General features: G+C 38.4%; 2 protein-coding genes and 1 long non-coding RNA gene across 4 annotated transcripts; 2 read left to right on the forward strand and 1 right to left on the reverse strand.

Annotated features, from left to right (window-relative positions):
* Nucleotides 1-1578: 1578 nt before the first annotated feature.
* Nucleotides 1579-5069, forward strand: si:dkey-112a7.4 (uncharacterized). Of its 2 annotated transcripts, none has more exons than XM_051075570.1 (3): nucleotides 1579-1835; nucleotides 2161-2503; nucleotides 3428-5069. In XM_051075570.1, the coding sequence occupies exons 2-3, from the start codon at nucleotides 2323-2325 to the stop codon at nucleotides 3505-3507; spliced, it is 261 nt and encodes an 86-aa protein (XP_050931527.1). In that variant the 5' UTR covers nucleotides 1579-1835; nucleotides 2161-2322; the 3' UTR covers nucleotides 3508-5069. The 2 variants fall into 2 exon arrangements, with proteins under 2 accessions (XP_050931527.1, XP_050931526.1); XM_051075569.1 differs by having other exon boundaries at nucleotides 1579-1830.
* A 945-nt stretch (nucleotides 5070-6014) lies between these two features.
* cldn7a (claudin 7a) lies at nucleotides 6015-11148 on the reverse strand. The gene is made up of 4 exons (XM_018670688.2): nucleotides 10538-11148; nucleotides 8304-8468; nucleotides 7335-7419; nucleotides 6015-7156 (listed from the first exon to the last, which is right to left on the reverse strand). The coding sequence occupies exons 1-4, from the start codon at nucleotides 10758-10760 to the stop codon at nucleotides 6988-6990; spliced, it is 642 nt and encodes a 213-aa protein (XP_018526204.1). The 5' UTR covers nucleotides 10761-11148; the 3' UTR covers nucleotides 6015-6987.
* Nucleotides 11149-15174: 4026 nt separating this feature from the next.
* LOC108879429 (uncharacterized) lies at nucleotides 15175-21682 on the forward strand. Its single transcript, XR_001960341.2, has 4 exons — nucleotides 15175-15346; nucleotides 16735-16798; nucleotides 17329-17405; nucleotides 21392-21682. It is a non-coding gene; the product is annotated as an uncharacterized LOC108879429 (long non-coding RNA).
* Nucleotides 21683-22745: the final 1063 nt, after the last annotated feature.

Below are 22745 nucleotides of genomic sequence, written 5' to 3' on the forward strand. Positions count from 1 at the left end.
TTGTATTTACCTGTGTGGTCGTAGAAGCTGTCAACTAGAATGATGAGCAGGAGAGTAGCACCTACGATCCTGGACATGATGGCAGCAGCTGGTGTATTCGCTCCGTTCACGACAAAGTGTTGAAATAATTCGGCAGGGGAAGAAAAAGGCAGACAGTTATATACCAGCCCAGATGGTCCACACTCACGTAGGCCCGCAGAGTTTGATCTAGGGTCAGATCAGTCTTGGCAAGTCTAAGGGGGGGCTTTTTTTTTCTTTTCTTTTTTCTTGATCTCTCAACTGTGCATGGATTCATTCATAAAATGTGATGACAGAGATTGCACTTACACATCTCACACACACACAAGAATATAGATGCACAAACACACAAAATGTGGGTTGTATTCTGGTAATAGACCAGATGTGAACTCTGGCTTATTTTGGTTCAGCGTACATTCAAAGCCCTATCAGATTGGCTTGAGTCATTGAAACCTCTGAGAAATAGAGAGGATGGCTTCATGGAAATGTGCTTTTGTAAAGAAAACAAAGAAATTGTGGCAGTTCCTAGGCTGTATATATGAACCCACATATGAGTTAGATGTGTCAGCTTTCTAACTAGTTGACTTTTGTGATGTTAAACTGTTAAAACTGCACTAAAATCAGCCTCTATGTGCAGTCTGTGTCTCTCTAAAACACAGCTGTGTAGACATGCATTTACCTTTACCAAATCAGAGTATTTTCAGAGTTTCAGTTTTTATTTTAGCTGTGCTGCTCCACAATATTTTACTGTCCCCACTGGCAAATGCAGAAGTACCTCCTGGGATGTGAACCACTGGCTGGAAAGCACTGTAGTAGATACAGTCCTGGCATTTCACATGTTTCACTTAATGACTGGTAAATATGAGGAATAACAGGGCTGCTATTGCAAACATTAATACAGATGCACTTGTATTTATTGTTTATTGATTCCAACCATTAAAATAAAACATAACAGTATGTATGTTTTTGTAGCCTAATAATTAACCCTTTCTCCCAAACTGTAAATATTACATTTACAATTGATGGTATCATGCGCATATTTTTAGATACTACTACATATTTTACCAAAATTCTACCAAAAAGATCTGATATCTTTGGAGACTCTACTAGAATTAAGAATCCCTTTGCCTAAATGAGTTCTTTCTTTCTTTCTTTCTTTCTTTCTTTCTTTTAACCTCAGGGTTGCCCCCTGTGGGTTGGGACAGGTCTCAGTAAGTAGACTATGGTTAAACACTGCAGAGATCAGGAAGGGGAAAGACAAATCACTGGGGAAACTCTCTTTGATATTACTAAACTGATATTATATATATGTATATATCTATATCATAGATAAGTATATATGTGTGAGTGAGTGGGTTTTTTCTGTATAGACTACATGCCTTCAGGACAGAGAGCTGACTTGAGCCGCTACCTCTGACATGCAGCATTACATGTGTTATGTATGGGGGGCGTGGGGGGGATTACTGAGCAGCGCTTGTCATTGGCTGGCGCCGGAGTCACTCTCTCATTACTGAAGGTGCGTAATTACGCACCGCGCCCTCGAAACTTTGGCACACCTCCACTGAATAACCCGAAGTGTCAGCACTGTCGCTTATATCAACCTCGCGGTGACGTGCACATGCCGCTATGAGTCAAGACACAATGCGAGGAAATCCCCAAGGCCGAGCGAACGACGAGAGGCCCCTTTAAATCGACGCTTCCTCGGTGTTGTGCCAGGAGAGAGAGAGAGAGAGCTCTGATAAACAACAACACAGTTCTCAGAAGCCGCTTTTACCGGATTCAGCTCATTACTGCGGCCTCGGTGAAGAAGAGGTGAGGTAATATTTCTGATATTGAACAGTATTTTTAAAGGATTAGAGAGAAAGCGACCAGTTAATGTTGCTTTTATAACCGGCCGGAAAGGCAGTTTATTATCGTGTGTAGAGCAGACGGAAGACACGTTATTGTACTGTTGAGCTATTGTATTGACCAGGAAGACATTTGCTACACCTGTTAGTAGAAATACAGCGGGAAAACATGTAAGAGTACATCGTTTATTTCAGTATAAACAGCGGAGAAGTGTTTGTGCGCACTTGCCAGAAGCTAGCCGCTCTCTGACGCAGGTGAGCTATTTTTGACAAACGTGTTTACTTTCATTCACAGGCTACGAGGACTTTCTATCTGTTATTTCCAACATTTTGTCGTCCGTTGTTCATACATTCATTGTTGAATGCCATTGCGGAAGTGAGAAGCTTTCCGACACGACACAAGGCTTGGACTGTGCGGACACCTAGCGGTCAGTTAGGAGAAGGCGCTTTCGTAGAGATGTACGGAGCTTCAGGTATCCCCGAGCTCATTCCGCCCAGCGGGCCGCCCCGGCAGCCCGGCCCGGCGGGGCAGTACAACCCGGGACACCCCCAGGTCAACGGCCACGGCAGCGGGCCCAACCCTCAGAGGCTCGGACAGAGGGCACCCAAACTGGGCCAGATTGGTCGGTCCAAGAAAGGTGAGTGGTGTTTGTTGGGCACGCGCAGGGAGTAGCTGCTCTGTCACAGCACCTTTTATTCCAGAGGTCTATACAGAAATGTAGGACACACAACAAAATGATAACACCACTTACACACAACTTATAATGACAACATTCAGCAGCTGCACCCGAACACATTAACTTAACAAATTAGAATATGATATTCATACAGCAGCATGCATACCCCCCTATCTACAACATAGTAATGTATATAGCAAAGTGAATAGGGCTGTTGTTATTGTTGTCCCTATCTAAGGACAGAGGACAGGACAGGAGCTACAGAACAATAGAGGAAATGAAATGTGTAGTTTTTGGGGGAAGTTACAGTGGGAGGAGAGAAGCAGCTTGTCATAAAACATGTTCATGTAGACGTCCTTAAGACAGATTTTAATAAATGGGTATGAGGGTTTAAGATTTACATCACATTTACTATAGAAAACACAAGATTTAGAACAAATCATAGCACATAACTCTCTGCATATGTAAGCTTGTAGGGCTGCAGTGATGAACTTATCATTCATCCTTATATTAACCCTAACCCTAAATTACCTTCATAGTTAGTCAACCCCCAGAGAGAAGTTGATACTTGCAGCCATATATAAATACTGCAGCCTTTGATGAAGGAATGGTATTTGAAAAATGTAAAATATTTAAAGCAATAGTTAAACATTTTGGGAAACGCACTTTCTCGATGAAAAGATTGGTGCCAGTCTAATGTCTGTGGGATAAATATGAAGCTAAAGCCAGCAGGTGCTAAGCATGAGGACATACTGAACTGTTGCTTTAAGAGAGCTGACCTCTTAAAATGGATATGTATAATGTATTCAATGTATATAAGCTCCATTATCTAATACTTGATTCTGTATAGATGCACATTCCTGACCTTTGACCTCTCCTCCTCAGTTGACTTGGACGATGAAGACCTGGATGACATCATGAACAACAACGGGCAGTGTCCTGTTTCCCTGTCGCCCATCTCCTAAACTTCACCATTAAGTGCCAAAAAAAAGAAAAGAATGAAATTTAAAAATCCCCCGGGACGCCAAACCTCCACGTCAGTGATCTTGGCCTTGATCCTGTCAAGTGTCCTACTGAAGCGTCTGATGGCTCAACAAGGCACAAAAACGGCTCTTTTAGCGCCAGCTGAAGCCTAGGCCCTGATTGTATATAGTGTTTATTTAACTTAACTTTGATCAGACTGTGAATGAATTGTATTGCATTGCCCTCTACTCTATACCTCGGTAGGTGGTAGAATATCAGGACTTGAGAGAGATTCGGAGAGAGTGTCTATATTTTTCAAAGCTTCTTAAACAAGGGCTACATTTCTAAAGTTGCACTGAGCAAATGGTTAGATGAAAAGCAGCCTCTCACCTGCCTGTTTACTGGTGAGGCTTACTGATTGTCTATGGGGGGGGGGGGGTTATGGGAGAGAACACAAGCCTGTTAATGTGTATAACACAGGTCAAATATTAAGCTTTGGTTGTGCAATGACTATCATTCTCTAATCTCACACTGATGCAAGTGGTGTACTATTATTATCCAGTGGATGAAAGCTCGCTATTTAAAGAAAACAACACCTACTGCTAATTATTTATTGTTTAAAAAATGAGACACTTTGTTGTGTTGATATGGCTTCGACATGGTTTTTACTCGTTTCTGAATGGATATTGCTTCCGTCATCTATAACTGAGATTTATTATGTTTCCAAATGGTGCACTTTGTGGGAATGCCTGTTATGTGCAGTAACATGTTGCAGAATTCTATGCATGGAGTCTGTTAAAGCATCAGAACACGTAACTGGTATCCTGTTATTAAGGGCTATGTAGTAGTATTTCAAACCACTCCATCGTTTTTTGATCATCTTTAGATCACACTGAGTCAGCGTTTTACCCGAGCTCATTGTCAGCTTGAATTGCAGACTCAGCGGTAAAATATCACAAACAGCGACATATTTATTTTGGAGATTTTATTTTGGTTTGTTTTTGTAAAGGCAGGGTTTCCCAGCTGGCCACATAACTGTGATAAAAGACAGGGACAGTTCTAAATGTTTTGCCAAATGATATTTAATATTTAATGCTACATCAGATTGATCATCAAAACACACAGCTGTAATCTGCTTGTTGAGCTACACCCAGATGGCATCATAGTGTCTTTAAGGTTCAGGTTGACTGTGTAAAGATAATGTTGACCTTTACTTAACAATTACAGTATGAAGTAATGAAAACAGGCAGCCTATGATTAGCTCTCACTGCTGAGACAATCTTAACACTGATGGTTTTTTTTGGAGGGTTTTAAAGGTTGCGGTGGACCTTAGAATGACATATTATTGTCTATAAAGGCTCATGCTGATGTCATGCTACATAGTTGGCTGTGAAATTGTTACTAGTTCACTTTATTTTTAAATTTTTTGCGTCATGGAAGCACTGCATTTCACAGCTCATTCTCTGACTCAGAGATTGTTGTTTGGGTTGTGGTTGCCATTTGCATGGAAATGGTGGACTTTTCATAATGCATCTCGGGAAATAAAAGATGAATCTTTGTGGAATCTTGGTCTTTTATGTTAAGTGAACGTACTTTAATGTGCCTGGTTTACAGTTTCTGTTGCTCTGACGCACTTGTGGCAATTATGTGCTAAAACAGCAAATGCAGTGATCAATACCTCAAATGCATATACCTACAATCATCTGTGAGTTTTTCATAGTTTTTTTCCACAGAGAAAGTACAGTCTGCAGAGTATTTCAACCAGTGCAGATTTAGAGTCTGTTGCTCGCAACATTCTAAGTCTTATTCCCAGAAAAGTTTGTTGTGTTGTGTTACTGACTGTGTAGACATGCAGAGGTACAAAACCTTTGACCCCATAACCACCAGACAGTCATATGTAAAGAGAGGTAACAGGTTGATCACTTGCACTTTCCTTCAAAAAAGGAAGAAGAGATAATTGGAAAAACATGTAATTTACATCTGCATCTGATGCATGTTAGATGCAGATGTAAAGCAGTTTAGAGGAGGCTCCAAACCCATCCAAAAAATATTGATTGTCTTGCTTTCTAAAGGAGAGTGAATCTTTGAGTGTTGCACTCAGGGCACACACTTCTACCCACAGTTCAATAACCCAGTTAAAAAATAAATTTAAATCTTCCCCACTGAAAAATTCATAATCTATTAATAAGAAAATTACTAGAAACAAAATGTCTCCTGCTTTACTGAAAGTCCATTCTTAATGTACATGCACTGGAGCCTTGAAGCTTCCACATCACACTTGTGTGAGTTATTTCATATCATTTTATGTTATATATAAATATAGTACATTTATGAGAAACTCTCCGCCTTCAGATGAATGTGAAAACAACGCTCTAGTGTCAGACTCTGCACATACAGGACATCATTCTGCACTGTGAAGGTCAAACATCCAAATAATAGCAATAAGCATTTTTTGAGTTAGGACTCAAATCTGCTGTATAATGAGCTACAAATGACCATCACACAAATAACAATGTTGAAATTTGTTTATTATTTAAGTACTGTTGGACATGTTAAAAATGTTCTTTCATTCATTTTTCGTTACACCATTATCTGCTAGAGGAGCCAAGTGTATAAAACTATGACATTTAAAAAAAACAGCAGACACTGTTCAGAGCATAACACATCTTAATAAAAATATGACAATTTCTGAAACCTACAAAAGGGCCACAGTGAACTACCAATTATGTAAATCTACACAGGAGCAAAAACCTACATTTGAGAAAATAAATATAGGCAGTTTATTCTCATAGTGGCTGATATGGAAGCTATTAGAGCGATAGTGGCACAGTGACTACTTAATAAAATATTTCCTTTCTGAGCAGGGTTTGTAACAGACTGGTATGAAGGGCCTGTAGCGAGTGTTGTAGTAAAAGGCCTGTGTGATGCAGTCACCCTACACAGTGAGCCCTGTGTGTGAAGTCACACCCTGCTCATCGTAGCATCTATTTTAAGATCCACCAGCAGTTAATATAAAACACTGTATTGTCACCCTGTTGTACAGAGCCCCTGATTCGCAGCCTAGGCACCAAACTGGAATTGATTACTTTCAATTACATGGGAAATGCTAATAGATGCTGGTTCTAACATGGACGTGCAAGTGCTGGCTATAATCCGTCATTTAGGCTACAATTCAAGGGGTTACACCCCGAGGGTTGTCTATTAAGTCAGGGGATCCAATTATAATGTGTTTGTGAAGACCACTTGTAAACAATTGTGGAATGTGTGGACGGGGTGTGAGACATCATTGGTGAAACAATTGAGATTGCTGCATGATAATCAAGGGGTTATCAAAGGCCTGAACAAAAAGTAAAGACAGTCCCATTTCAGTAACTCTTTGCATCTGTCTACGATTCACGATATACCTTCAGTTTTACTCCTCACTGATGCTGCAACAAAGGGGGGTTCTTCTTTGTCTGAGTCCCAGGCTGTAGGGGGTGCTTTCAGACATATTCCTTTGTGCTGCTCGGAGGGCCAGAGCGGGAACTGCCCATGGATGGGTATTTGGATACCTGCTTCTTTCGTGGACAGGAAGCAGCCAACATGGCCCCACCCAGGACATCCAGGAGGGAACCGCCCCACGCAATGAAGATGGCCGCACCAAACTCAAATCTGGCAGAGATAAGATGGCAGAAATTAATTAACTCATGTAGCAAACGTTGGATTTGCAGTGACAAACTGAACCTCTGGCAAAGTTAAGAAGGAAAGAAAGAACTAGACTTCTTGCTAGACCTTACAAACGTTCCCACAGAAACTTGAAATGCTGGAAGATGTAATTAGGGTTACTTACTTGGTGTTGACAGGAGTGTAGGGATTATAGAAAGCCCTGATGACATTATGAGCAAACCAGGAGCACGCTACGATGGCACAAAGCCCTGGGAAGAGAGAAAGTCAACAACAGAGATCAATCAGTCCATCAGCACATCATCAAAACCTGAGAGAGCAGACATGCTTTTATCCCCTTTACAATCACCAGGCGGCTAGCCATCGACTCCAAGACACTTAGCTTTTAGTGTTTCTGTTCTATTCAGAGCTAGTTAGACGGCTTATGTCAGAATCAGTGCCAGGAGTACTGGCCTCATTCAGTTTAATGACCTCTGAGTGGCCAGAGCAGAAGAGTGGGTGGAAAGCTTTTTGGACAGCGGATCAAACCTCCTCCTACCTATTATGTGATGTACAGGAGATCTAAGCAACTGTGTGATGATGAGGTGAGTTTGGGTGAGTCAGGATGAAATATTATGCAACCAGGTCTGTATTGATTATCGTAGGTCCCCTAGAACCTAGAACCACCATTTTCTAACATATTTCTGCTGCCAATTTTCTATACTTTTCTCAGTACATGGTTAATGGGTTTTTATAGATATTCATGGTCCCCAGAGAGTGAATCCTAATGACTTTGATGATCCCTTGACCTTTCTAGCACTTCCATGAAGTTTCACAACTACCAGATGGGTTTCCATTAAATTTGTTACACACATTTATGTCCCTCTTTAGGATGAATTGTATTAACTTGGGTGATCCACCATCAGAATTACGTTTATTACCTGCAAACAAATGACATACCTTCATAACAGCAGCACTGTCATTTTGAAAATGGTAGCATGCTGGCATTAGCATTTAGTACAGCCATGCTGAGCTGAAGTGTGGCTGTATACTCTTAGGTTTCACAGTCACTTGGACTGTGAAGGCCACACATGGAATCTGCAGCTCATTGTGGAACAAGTTTCTGTTGGTTCTAAAGAAACATTTCCATCCTCACCGCCCACTAAGAGGATGATGCCTCCTGTCATGGCAATGCGGGACTTGCGCAGTTTGTCACTCCCTCCACAGGTGGTGCACTTCATTCCCATACAGGCCACACCCAACCCTGCGATGGACACAATGATGCCAACTATCATCAGGGCACGAGTAGCCTGAAGCGAACCTGGAGAAGACAGAGATAAGGAAATGAAAAATTTTTACATTTAATAAGAGAACAGGAAGTGTGTCGGTTCTGTTAAGGTTGGCAATGAATAGATGTCCTTTTGTTCAGTGGAATGTGGGAGTGCAGCTTAAAAAGGTTAAAAATGCAGCAAAAAGGCAAAGAGCACATGAAGTCAAATAATCAATCCTATTTGCAAAGTGCAAATCTGGAAGCACAAACTAGAAAATGATAAGGAAGGACTAATAAACCATCCTCAACCTATAAAAGAGGCTTTGTGAGTGTGTCCAAAGGTTGTGAATTATATTTGCATTAGCCTGTGAGGACACTTTAATGTGAGCTTTTCCTGGAAGAGAAGCCATGGGATACACATGAACACACACCAGCACATGCAAAGAGAAAGAAAAAACACACATCTCACTCTCTTTCTTTCACTGTCTCCCTCCCATCTGTAGCTGTTCGAGAGGTGGAGGCCTGCTGAAAAACCACTGTCCGGATCCTCATCTGTCAGCCCCCCCCTATAAACCTATCACAGGGTGCCCCATCTCCCCCCACCCTCTGTCCACCTAGAACCAGTCTGTGCCAGTCTAGGCCATCCCTGCCCTGCCCAAACAAACAAAACCCTCCAGTGGCGAGGGAGGGACGGAAGGATGGGAGACACAGAGAGGAAGAGGATGCAGAGGAGAGAGAGAAGAGAGGGGGGTGAACTCTATAAAATGGTGAAAATGGGAAACAATAGGGTGGATTATACAGTATAGTAAATGCAGGTCCAGATGCACACAGCCACTTTCACACACAACATAATTTTAGCCAATCATGGGTCATGAAACCATTAGACCATGGCTGGTTTAAACCCCAAAGAGGCCCCAGCTCATCAGTCAATCAAGATCTTATAATTTCAGCTAACATGAAGCAGATTATTAAGACCAGTCGCTCACACCACCTGGTAGGTTATGGTTATATAGGTTAAGAATATAGATTCCATCAGATATACTGTAAATCATTGGAGAAAGCTTCAGTTTTACATCTAAATGATCAAAGAAAATAACAGTGATTTACTTTTGAGTTAACAGATTAAAACCCAAATTTACCTCACAGCTACTTCTAAGTATTTGAAGACGTCCGTCATGTCATGAGCGTTAGTCAGCAAATGAGGCTAAACATCTGCAGGATCCTTCTAGTTATCACTGCACAACAGGTGCTATGCAAAACTTGAATTAATGTGTATTTCTGCATGTAAAACCTTTGTTAAACCATCATAAATCATTGTGATGGTTGATGTTCAGTAGATGACTGGAATGCCTGTGTCCTCCACTTTAGTTACCGTGGTCACCACTGAAGGTTTCAAACAGGTTATTTTGGCAACATTTTTGTGTATCTGTTTGATTTTATGGGATATGTCTGGTGAAACAGAAGTACAGTTTGTCACTGGGACTATAATTTGACAACAAGCAACCTTGTGTCAAATGACACAAAACTAGACTTTGTGTCAGGAGGGACTTTTTCTTCACCACCCAACTCTGATCACAGAAAGAAGATGCTTGGATGATACATCATCTTGTATGTGAGTGTTGGGAAGTTTGTGTGTTAGGAGGTGGGCAGCAGTAAGGTGGAGGGTTTCCTTTTATGTGATGATGTATGGGTGAGGTTTCGAAATGTTTCTCCAGGAATCTGTAGCTGCCTCTATAAAAGGAAAAAAACAATGTCAATGACTGTTCTGGGGTCTGTTGATGATAACGGTGTTTAGGAATGGTAATTAAGACATGCTGAGCAGATAATAGCCTGAGGTGGTAAACTTAATCAGTCATAACACTGTGGTCCATTGATGACGGAGGTGCTTTGATGGACCAGGTGGGTCCACAGGTGGAGAAGCTGAGGTCATGAATAAGAGACAACAGGCAACCCAGAACTGTAATACTACTCATCAAGTGGGACAGGCGGACGTGTGAGTCACAGGGCGTAGGTGTTGATTTTAAAGGTAACAACAGTGATGAATAACGTTGCATTACTTCTACTAATAATAATACTGAGCGCATGTATGCATAGAATAGATTATTTGATTCCACACTTACTGTCGAGCTGCAGGATGGAGTCGTAGATTTTACACTGGAGCTGTCCGGTACTTTGGAAAGCGCATGACATCCACAGCCCCTGGTACATGGCCACAGCCGTGATGATGTTGTCCCCGATGTACGCAGACATCTTCCACTGCGGTAGAATGGTCCCGATGATCAGTCCGACGATGCCAATTAGCGACAGGAAAAATCCCAGCAGCTGAATACCGGAGTTGGCCATCGTTTTTTGTTTATTTTGTTTTTCTTTTAACAAAGTCCCCTTCTCTAAATGAACTTTTAAAAAGGATCCTGATCCCGTATCACCTTCTGCGAGTAAAAAAAGCTGCTGAATTTTTCTGTTTAATTGTCAGTAAATGATGCAAAAAGCAGGCGGTGAGTGTCCGTGTCGCTCCTGAGTTGTGTACCGGGGGTCTTCAGTCGGGGATGGGCTTTCCAAGATGTGGGTGATGGTGTGAAGTGGGTGTGTAATTATCATGCCTGCTGATGCATGGAGCTGCAGTCCTCTGTGGTCGCGAGGAGTTGCTGCTGGGAAATGTTCCCTCAGCTTCCAGCAAAGCAACAGGTTGTCTCAGTTTCTAACCTTTCCAAGTCCGTCAGACCCTCAAACCCACATTACTTTATTTTGGATTCTCATCTGTTTCCTGTGATACTCAGGATCAGGGTGCATTGTGGGGGATTTCTCTTAAGCTACAGCTGCATATGTATATTGACATGAAAATCATAGAAAACATAGCACCTGTGCTTTGATATAATGGAAGCATCAAGATAAACTGAGTGTTTGAAATATACAGAATTTCATGTTGTTGTACAGTCCAGTCACAAAGTATTCTTATATTTTAGAAAGTGTGTGAATACAGTACACACACTATATAATCTACAGTTTGACCACTGACCCACATTGAAGCTATCATTCAAGTGCATGTCTGTGTACAAAGTAAACTAATCTCTCCACTGTCCTTTTAGCCCAGATCACCAATCACATGCTGCTGACAGGCTCCAAGCAGATTCATGAGCTCTCTGTTTCCACTGGTAATGAGGTACTGTAAACTGCTAGATAAGAACAGGTGGATTTAATGTGTCAGTCATATGACAGTTGTATACATTATCAGGTTGAGAAAAGCTTAGACAGTGGGAAGGAGTGGATAGAAGACCCATGGCTTAGCTGACTACATAGTGTCACATATTCTGTTTTGGATAGAACTGAATCAATAATTACTTCTGAGAAAAGATCATGGTAAATCAATTATGGCTTTATTGGAAATTCCATCATCACATTAAAATGAACAGTCAGGTCAAAATACCTCTTACATTTCATTGTGTATTATAAGATTAGATGATCTAAGGTGCAACACTGGGAAAAGGTGCTGTAGTAGGATTGGGATTACAGGCTGCCATGTAGTTTTTTAAGGGGCTATATGTAAGTTTTCTCTGCTGCTGAAAGTTGTTTCTTGGTTGGAGTGAGTGATGGTGATTGTCAGTTGCTGAGAGCTTCAGCCATTGTTGTAGTTTAAAATACAAGCGGTTATAATGTGCCCTTTTTTAGGGCAGATTGGACACACAGTGACTTGCTATTGGAAAGTGAGGAGATGGCCCGGCTGGGACGAGGCTAGCTGGTTTGGCATGCTGACTTCAGTAGAGTAAAAGAAGTGATGGAAATAGAAGTAAAACATGAGTTAGCATTGATGTTGCTTTCCATTGCTGGAGAGGGCTCTTGATGAGTAAAGGAATGAAGTTTGATGCTTCTAGATTGGTAATGCTAAGGTTGGCTATGTAGCAATATCAAAAATGTACATTTAGCACCTTAACAGAGTTATGTAAACATTTAGGGAGAATGCTTGCCAGATGTATTTGTGCAACTTCTGTGTATGCACAGTTTTTTCATCAATGTTAAATTAATTAATTGGATGTGGCTATTTTATATCTGTTGTTACTTAATAATATTTCACAAGATATTTGTTCCACTGGGTCTATTAACATGCAAGTTGTAGCCACTTCCTGCAGTGAATGGGGAAAAAACAAGAGACAATAGCAAGCATTGTCCATATCAGAGATCAGGCTTAGCACTGCAGTGTGCGTGACTTCACACTGTGGCTAAACAATAGTCCTAGAGCAATGGGAGAGGAAGTAATAACCCATAAGCCCGGAGGAAGTTATCCCTACTGCCAGGTTAATGGGAATTTGCTCACCTACTGGCTGGGTTACCTATTTAAAATGTAATGAGACTTTGCTGGATTGCTCTCACAGGTCTGTTACCCTTCTTTTCCTCTTACACAACTCTTGTCCCTTCAACCGTTCTTTCATTTTTTCATGTTCTTGCCCTTTCCCTCCACCTTCACCCACGTCTTCTCTCACCATAACTCTTTCTCCCTCTACTGTATCCAGGCTGGGGTAATAGGCCTCGAGGTTCAGTTGTAGAGGCCAACAAATGCCTCATTGTTGCCAGGGAGGAATGACCCGCTAGCTCAAGGAATCAATTTCACTTTGATACAGTAGTTGATGAGAAGGAGGAAGGTAGGACTGGGGGGGTTGAAAGTGTCCTGGGGGCTAAGGTGGTGAGCTTAAAGGAGGAACAATGAAGAATAAGCATATGTAGGTAAGAACAGTGGGAACAAAGTGCTCTGTGAAATCCAGAAGAGGAAGATGAGCAGATAGAAGACCAGGGGCCGGTCTCATGCCTACCAGTGCTGTTGCTATTGGTAACCTGATTTATATGATGTCCCCTTGGCTGCTTTTCCACCAAGGTCCTGGATTTCAAAGAATACAAAAAGAACATTGCTCTTTCCCCCTCTGCTCTCTCTCCTCTTTTCCCTTTTACTACTTTCTTTTTTAAAAGCGTAAACACACATTTGTCTTGCTGGTTTAGCCGTTGCTCAACACTCAATAGGAGGTGAAAAAGAAAACAGCTAAATCAGCCTAAAGAAGGGCACTAACAACATTCTCTCGGGGGGGCTCTCCCTCCCATTTCTGAGGCCTCCTCTGGGTCTGAAGTGAGCAAGTGGAGTGCAAATCTAATGGCTGAAGTCCTTTAAGTGCCCTTGGAAGTCACTGAGGCATTAGCAATAAAACATGCTGGGCCCGCGGCTTTTCCCTGAAAAGCTCTGAGTGTGCAAATGAGGGGGATGGCGCCCCTCTCTTCATGTCCTCTGTCTTTTCCGTCTTCAGCCTCCTTATGCAACCAGACTTGGCTTTTGTGCAGCAGCAGCAGGACAGGACCAATAGATTGGGTTCTTGGTCTTGTGGACTCATTCTTCTTGTCTTCCCTCTGGGGCAATGAGAGAGAGAGGTGTTCTTTTCTCTAAAGAGATTGGCAAGTGCGACATGCGTGTTACACTGTGGCTTCATGCTGCACATCAGTAAGCATGAAAATGGCTACAGTGTAACTGTGGAATGTACTATACTGTAAGACAACCTAATCAGCTGGCCCCAGATTCAAAGATGAGAGGCACATTTGTCAAATGAATAAAATGTGTTTAGATTCAAATGTAAAGCCCTGGTACATATTCTTTTGCATCTCTTCATGGTTGTTTTGTATCTCTCTGCATTAGTTTTATATCTCTTTGTGTCATTTTATGTCTCAGCACAGTTGTTTTATGTCTCACTGTAGTCCTTTGTGTGTCTTTTTTGTTATTTTGTGTCACTTTGTGACTCATTTTCCATGTCTTTTCCAGGGCTGGTTCTGGGCAAACACACATAAGGGGACAGTCAGAGGTGTGAAGGGAGCATTGTTCATGCTACAGCAGCAATTTTCTGGGGGAACATTTTACACATATTTTGTGGAGGGCACTTTTGCCCATCACAGCTAATGACTCAATTCCTGTGGAGAAAACACTATGTATCCAACCCCCAACCTGGAGAAGTGGATTGCACTTTGTCAGGCCTCTATCCTACAACCTGTCCAGCTTGGGTGTCCCACCTGAATACTGAACTTCTACTGAAAGCTCCCAGGATCAGTGAAGCACACTGACCCGCTGACTGTGATAAGGTAGCAATCCCTCAGGGGAAAACTGAAAAATAAAAAGATGAAAAATAAAATAACATACAGTCGGAGCTATCTTTCTACAGGATACAGAAAGCCACAGAAAAGAGGAGATGGATTGCTGCGATTCACAGACACAACTGGAATCCAGACACCAAAACCTGGATTTGTGGTTCCCATTATGCTGTTATGCTGTTAAAATCATACCTTAAGTTACATAATGTATTGGCTAATGTTACATATCAGTAAAGCTCTTAACGTTAGCATCTTTCATTTAGCTATATTCATTATAACTGCATCCATGATTATGAACCTTGTATTCTACATGGTTTGTTAAGGTAACTCATCTACCCAAAAGTCACTTTAAAAGTACTTTAGTCAAAGTAAAGATATCATGTTAAAATGTTACTTTGGTAAAAGTGAAAGTCACCTAAATAAATAGTGCTTGAGTAAAACTCTCAAAGTATCTGATATTAACTGTACTTAAATATAGAGTACAAGTAGATTATACATATATTTACTTGTGTCAATACACTGTATACTGTAAATCGACTTTTTTTTCGCTAGGCGGACCAGAATTGGCTGGCCAATCAGCGTTTTTCTGGCTGACGTATGTCGTCATTGGCCACGCCCTTATAGGAGGAGCGCAGAGAGGCGGAGAAAGGAAGTCGGAAAACATTTTTAAACCACGTTGTTACCGTTGCTTCGGTTTGCCACTACTATGAGAAAGCGTCGTTACCGAAGAGGTCTGAATGCTAAAACAAACTCTGGAGGTGTTTTTTTGTCCAACATGAGTGAGACTGGACGCTGAACACACCTGCGGCGCGAAGGTAAGGCAAGCAGTTAGCGGCTAGCGTTAGCATTAATGTTATTAGAGAGTGTTAGCACACCTGCGGCGTGAAGGTAAGGCTAGCGGCTAGCGTTAGCATTAACGTTGTTAGAGAGTGTTAGCAAACATGCGCCGTGAAGGTAAGGCTAGTGGCTAGCGTTAGCATTAACGTTATTAGAGAGTGTTAGGATTGGCGGTGAGCGTTTCCATTAGCATTGCCTTGTAATGGTATCGTTTAATTCTATTATCACTCGTTTATACCGCGTGGGCAAGGCTGTGTTTGTGTTTTTGTGACTGAGGGCGTCCCTAACATGAGTTGTGGGCACCTAACACGAAGGGATGAAAACTCAATGAGCTCGTAGTGTCTGTGTAAATCCCGGTTTGAATTTGTTTTCACTTTACAGACAGTTTGCGTTTCTTTGTCATTTTGTGTTCCATCCTGGTCATTCACGCTGTTCATGGTGGTTTATCGTGTCGTTGTCACCGGTTTGTGGTTATTCGTGGTAATTTAATATCATTGTGTGTCTCTACCTGGCTGTTTTACACCTTGGTGTTAGCATTAGCATTAGTGTCGAGCGTTAGCAGTAGCCTTATCTTTAAATGATGGCCTTGGGGCTTTGTCGCCTCCCCGTCATGAGTTGTGGAGGGTGGTAACTGTTAAGTAGTCAGTTTGTCTATATACAACTCATCTCTCTACTTTGCAAACATTTCACTGCTTCTTTGTAATTTTGTGCTCCAGCTTGGTCATTTTAAGTCAGTTTATAGCGGATAATCGTGTCGATGAGATCCTTTTGTGTCTATGTGTGATAATATTGCATCGTTTTGCAATATGCTTTCTGTTTTACATCTACTTATGATCAGCCTCTTTGTAGTTTCATGTCTATTTCGGGCTATTTAACGTTTCTTTGGGGTCATTTTGTGTGGCAGTTAAGTATTTCTTTGTGATCGTTTTGAGACTCCTTTGCCGTTTGTGTGTCTTTGTACCTTTGTGGTAGTAATCTGTCCATAGCCATCCACTGATCCACTCTTGTGTATATATTGATTAGAATTTTGTTTGTGGTGACTTGTGACTTGATTGAGCTCAGGTTTGAGTTAAATACAAGCTTGAAAACTAGATTTTGCCTCTGTGCTCCTCCACGTTTGAAGCCTCAAGAGTAGCTTACATTGTATGAGCTGAGATTACTGTTAGAAATCATTATTAAAACTTTGAAAGTTGCTTTTCTCTCTGAGATTAACAAAGTCATATTCTAGTAACATAATAAACATAATAAACTCAAAAGTGTGATTGTCAACTTTGTAGTGCTAAGTTTTCAGCTTTGTATTCTTCTACACTGTTCAAGTTTTAGAGGTGAACGATTCTTGATTAATTAGGTTTGTTGTGTTTTCCAGGTTTACTGGTTCAGCTGCTGCAGCCTGGACAGAAACACCAGCTCTAAACTTACAGAGCAAACAGGTATGTGTCTTACAGTTAAATTTACCCAGTCTGAAGAAAATGTGTTGATCTGAATTTTTAATCTTGTCTTATTGTTTAAATCCTTGGTATTTAATGAGTTTAGTATTGAATATCATAGTAACTGATTAATCATGTCTATAAATTGTCAGAAAACAGTACTAATTATAACAATTTTCAAAAATTCGAAATAGTTGTCAGTTAGTTTTGTGCGTGTGAAGTATAATTAAAAATACCATAAGTCAAAACTCTGCTTTCAAAATTGTATGTAAATTATTTTTTTTATTATGCAATTCACAGTAATATACACGGTTCCTCCAATGATTAGTGGACATACAATTAATATAGAAATTTAAGATAATCATGTCATATGTGACAATAAGCAGACCATGTTTATTGTCACATATGAAAATGTTACTGGTTGACTATAACGTTGAAGATTTATGTGTGTTTTGGGGGTTAAGCTGTTGATGAGGAATAGGTCATAGTGTATTGATCATTTTCCTTTGTATGTTTCTCTTTACTTCCTCTAGGTGTCACCACTTCGTCCACGATCACAGCGTCTTTGTATGATGAAGTTGTTCTTTGAGACCAGGACTGAGGCCTCCAGGTAATTCACAAACAGCTTTACATCAACTGTCCAACACAGAGCACTGACATTACATTATATAGCTTCAGTAATTGATTTAAAGTCTGAATAGTTTGATTTGTCACAAAAAGACATGACTCATTAATAAAGTTTATTTACATAGTTTCAGTACAGAAGAAGAAAATTAAGAATATAAACATCACCTCTCTCTCTCTCTGGCTCTTTCTTTCTCCATCCGGGCATTCATTGAAATACTTGGAAATTCAAAATTTCAACCCTAGAGTGTCATAGCAGGGCACAACAAGACTTTTTTACTTTTGTGACATTTTTGAAAATATTCAATTTTCATGTAGAAAATCAAGATCAATGAAGTTACCATATGTGGTTCCTTGCCTGTCTAGGGTAAAAAAAAAATTCTAAAAGGTGTATATATGAAGAAAATAGAAAAACACATATAAAGTTAAAGGAACATTATTTTGAACATGTTCCATTGAACATAAATAACATAACATAACATTGAATTATTATTTGTGCCATAGCTGTTGTTTACACTGTGAAAGTAACACAGTGGGAAAAAATAGCATTCAGCTGAAGGCCTGTCTTCCTGTGGCTGAGACTTCTCTTTAGGCTGACACAGACAATACTGAAAACATATGACCAAAATGTGATACACTGTTATAGATCTAACTACCTATATATATGGTGTACATACAGTAACTGAGCTCATAACAAGACATTCTGCTTCACACTTGTGCTGCTTTTCGTACAGGTCAGCAAACATAGCATGTTGAACAGTTTCCACTCTGAGCTGCAGTTCCAGTCGCTTCCTGAGTCTCTGTGGTGGCAGCATACTTAACATTTAGCACCAGCTCTCTCTGTGATACACACCTGTTCCACTTTACTCTGGGACATAGTCTCTGCTGTGTGAGTGCAGGTCATCAGAGCCAACTAGGTGCGCACCGCCACATACTTTATTGGACTAGCTCGCTGTAGTGTTGCTGTGGTCTGTCAATATGTTCAGTCTGGAGCAGAGTGCATGATTTGTATTTGTTGGTGTCTGTCTAATGCAGCCACACCTTTTGAAACACAAAAAAGATTTTCCCCCAAATATTTCATGATAATATTTGAGATTGTGTAAAATTTTAAGGGTGTCTGAAAACTTTTTTCCACCACTGCATATATAAAATACAAATTACTTCACTCTGGTGGGGATTCTCTCTTGTTCGACTGAGGACATACTGGACTCTACACTGACAAAGTGGTGTTACAAGACAGGACAGGCCAGGGCTAGCTGGTTAGATAGAAAAAAAGTACATTTAAATTTCAGGAAAAAAGAGTGTTGATGCACTCTCAAACAAACAAAGTCAAGAAATATACCAATGGTCTGTCAACGTATACTTACCAGTCAATAAATGCTGCAAGTCAAATTTAACACAGTCCTCTAAAACATTAGTTTGCAGCCTTCCACAGGTGCAGCAGAGCAGTGTTCATTTCATTAACCAAAACTATGATGAAAACTTTTCATTGACAACCCTTTTCCAGGATGAAAAGGAAAAACTAGTAACCTTTGAAAACGAATCTAGAACTTCACAACATGGTTTACTGTGAGGTTTTGTGTTTTCCAGCCTGGTGCTTTTATATTTAGATGTTATTAGCAGACAGCTCTGTAGTGGACCTCCATGATGACACCAGCTGTGATAAACAATTAGTAATATATTTTTTAATTTATGTGGCTTTAAAATATATTAGTCATTACAACCTTTCTCTCTGGTACTCAGTTTGAAAACGTTAAACCCTTTTTTTCTCATGTTTACAGCTTCTATAGTTGCTGCCCTCAGCCATTGGGAGACAGTGTTTGTAATGAACTGTTTTGTCAGTTAGTGTGAAAGAATCATTCACATTACTATTTTCAACTAACATGAAAAGATAGAAGATGAGTCCATACAGATCAAATCAACTGAAGCTGAAACTGTAGTGTTCATTTTAAGACTAGTTCTGATTAGTCCAGAACCACTTGGTTCACACTCTGGTTTCTTTGTAGATTTAGTGTCTTTTGACAATTTCAATATCTGAAAACCCTCTGTGCTTTTATTTTGATGTGTTAAAAGTGACGTTTGTCAAGTTAACGTTTGTTGCGTTTTTATCCACAGGATTCAAACTTCAACCATTAAATCAGAGAGAAGAGACAGATGTGAAGACATTTCCAGAAGGTCAGTGGTAGTTTATTCTTTTCAGTCTGACTCATTCATTCAGTCATTATCTCAGCTGCAGTTTGACTCTTTAAAACCTGTTGTCTGGAATAAATAGCAACAAATTAATGCTGCTGTAACTTCAGTTTTAATTTGTATTTTTCAACAATGCTACAAAAGTGATGTATAACAAAATACATATATAAACAAAAATATAAAACCTCAGTTTTGAATAGAAACTCTTTTAATAAACAACTCTTAAGAAAGTATAAAACTTTTAATACCTAAAAATATTAATTGTAAAACTATTGGACCTGTTTATTTTAGGTTTTAAATGTATTTAAAGATTTTAGATCTAGAAAAATTTACACCTTAATTTTAATAGTTTTACAATTAATATTTTTAGGTATTAAAAGTTTTATACTTTCTTGTTGTTGAAAAATACAAATTAAAACTGAAGTTACAGCAGCATTAATTTGTTGCTATTTATTCCAGACAACAGGTTTTAAAGAGTCAAACTGCAGCTGAGATAATGACTGAATGAATGAGTCAGACTGAAAAGAATAAACTACCACTGACCTTCTGGAAATGTCTTCACATCTGTCTCTTCTCTCTGATTTAATGGTTGAAGTTTGAATCCTGTGGATAAAAACGCAACAAACGTTAACTTGACAAACGTCACTTTTAACACATCAAAATAAAAGCACAGAGGGTTTTCAGATATTGAAATTGTCAAAAGACACTAAATCTACAAAGAAACCAGAGTGTGAACCAAGTGGTTCTGGACTAATCAGAACTAGTCTTAAAATGAACACTACAGTTTCAGTGTTCATTAAATAAATAAATAAATAAAATATATATATATAAATAAATATATATATATATAAATATAAATATATATATATATAAATAAATAAATATATATATATATATACTATATATATATATATAATAAATAAATATATATATATATATATATATATTTTTATATATATATATATATATAATATATAAATAAATATATATATATTATTTATATAATATATATATATAAATATATATTATATATATAATATATATTTATAATATATATATATTATATTATATATATATATAAATATATATATATATATTTATATATATATATATATATATATTATTTATTTATATATTAATATATTATATTATATTTTATTATATATAGTTAAAATATATATATATATAGTTAAAATATATTATATATATATATATAGTTAATAATATATATATATTATTTTATATTATATATATATAGTTAAAATATATATATATATAGTTAAAATATATATATATATATATTATATATATAGTTAAAATATATATATATATATATATATATATATTTTTTTTTTTTTTTTCAAAATAGAGAAATACAACCCAAATGTTTAGAGACACTTTTAATAATTTTATTCCAGACAACATTGAACAAATCACAGCAAAGATAATGACAGACATTTGACCACAAGGACACACTTGTTAGAGCTGGTTAGGGTCAATGTAGTTATGAGCACATTTTCCAAAGATGAACGTGTCTGTCCACTAAGCATCTTTGTGTTCGTTTAACTGCTTGTGGTACAATTATTAAATAGTTGTATCATAAGCAGTTGAATGTTCTCACAGGTGTTTAATAAAGTCATATTAGTCTGTGGAAAATGTGTCCATGACTACATTATAGATGGTAGAGAAAAAACTGTTTTCACTCAAACAAAAGGTGGAGGTCTTTTATCTAATTAACAGCTTTGTCACACTTCTGACTTTTGTTTCTTTCATCCACTTCAGGTCTTCAGCTGCTGTCATCTTCTCTGCCTGCAGAGACGAGAACATATGTGAATCACAGAAACTGATGAGTAAATCTAATATTCCTTTCCTAAACTGACCTCATTCATTGTTGACATCTAATTACAATGATTTAAACTAAACTTTTTATAACTCAGTCAGTACTTCATATTTTAGTGTGTTTTTCTAATTTACAGTCACAGTAATGACTAGAAATAAGAACCTACTGTAACGATTAAATAGTTATCTCTCAAATTTCACAGAACTAAATAAACATGAACCATGCAATAAATACAGGAAAACAATTTCAATAGTCCTATTAATAATTTAGCTAAATAATATCATTTTAGTAAGTTATTTTCACAACATATCTTATGCTATCTTTTAATGGCAGGATACACCAACATTTTTCACTGCATTTTGTACTATGACCTTTTTTAAAATGTAGTGAAAAATGTTGGTGTATCCTGCCATTAAAAGATGGCATAAGATTATATGTTGTGAAAGTAACTTAATAATTTAGCTAAACAATATCATTTTAGTAACAGGACTATTAAAATTGTTTTCCTGCATTTCTTGCATGGTTCATGTTTTATTTACCTCTGTGAAATTTGAGAGATATTTTTATCTTATTTTATAGTTTCAGAACTATTTCTAGTCATTACTGTGACTGTAATAATTAGAAAAAAAAAACACTAAATATGACATTTTTTGACACCTAACTATACAATTGTTTTTATGCCTGATTAGATTCCTGTTAACACATTACTTTGATTATTGCTAATTACTTCTATTATTACACTTTTCTGATATACTCTATACTTTCTGAACATTTTTTGATGCCTTTCTGTACTATGCATTTGGGCGGAAATCCCATCTGTTACTGTGTACATAATCCTGTTATATTGTTAATAGTTTATACATTGTTATATATTACCTGTTTGACATCATGCCTTTTTATATTTTGCTGTATTTCCTCAGCTGTGGACTAATGATGGATTATCTTACTAAAATAAATTCTGCTGAACACAGGATATTTACTGGTCTGTTAATATTGTATGAAGTGAATATTTGTAGCCAGAGGTTAGGGTTACGGCTCTTACTATACTATGACTTTTTTGATGCCTTACTATGACTTTTTTGACCCATTTTGAAGCCTTATTATACTATGACTTCTTTTGACAAGTTTTGATACCTTACTGTGGTATGACTTTTTTTTAAACCTTACTATACTATGACTTTTTTTGACCATTTTTGAAGCCTTACTGTACTATGACTTTTTTTGGACCATTTTTGATGCCTTACTATACTATGACTTTTTTTGAAAGCCATACTATGGTATGACTTTTTTTTGAAG

Source organism: Lates calcarifer, linkage group LG14 (assembly GCF_001640805.2).
Source record: "Lates calcarifer isolate ASB-BC8 linkage group LG14, TLL_Latcal_v3, whole genome shotgun sequence".
Taxonomy (NCBI): Eukaryota; Metazoa; Chordata; class Actinopteri; family Centropomidae; genus Lates; species Lates calcarifer.

Coding starts and splice junctions, on each gene's coding strand:
- cldn7a (XM_018670688.2), bottom strand. CDS start 10,760: ATGGCCAACTCCGGTATTCAGCTGCTGGGATTTTTCCTGTCGCTAATT. Junction 8,469..10,537: donor CTCCATCCTGCAGCTCGACA/GTAAGTGTGGAA, acceptor TGTCTTCTCCAG/GTTCGCTTCAGGCTACTCGT. Junction 7,157..7,334: donor TACACTCCTGTCAACACCAA/GTAAGTAACCCT, acceptor TATCTCTGCCAG/ATTTGAGTTTGGTGCGGCCA.
- si:dkey-112a7.4 (XM_051075570.1), top strand. CDS start 2,323: ATGTACGGAGCTTCAGGTATCCCCGAGCTCATTCCGCCCAGCGGGCCG. Junction 2,504..3,427: donor GATTGGTCGGTCCAAGAAAG/GTGAGTGGTGTT, acceptor TCTCCTCCTCAG/TTGACTTGGACGATGAAGAC.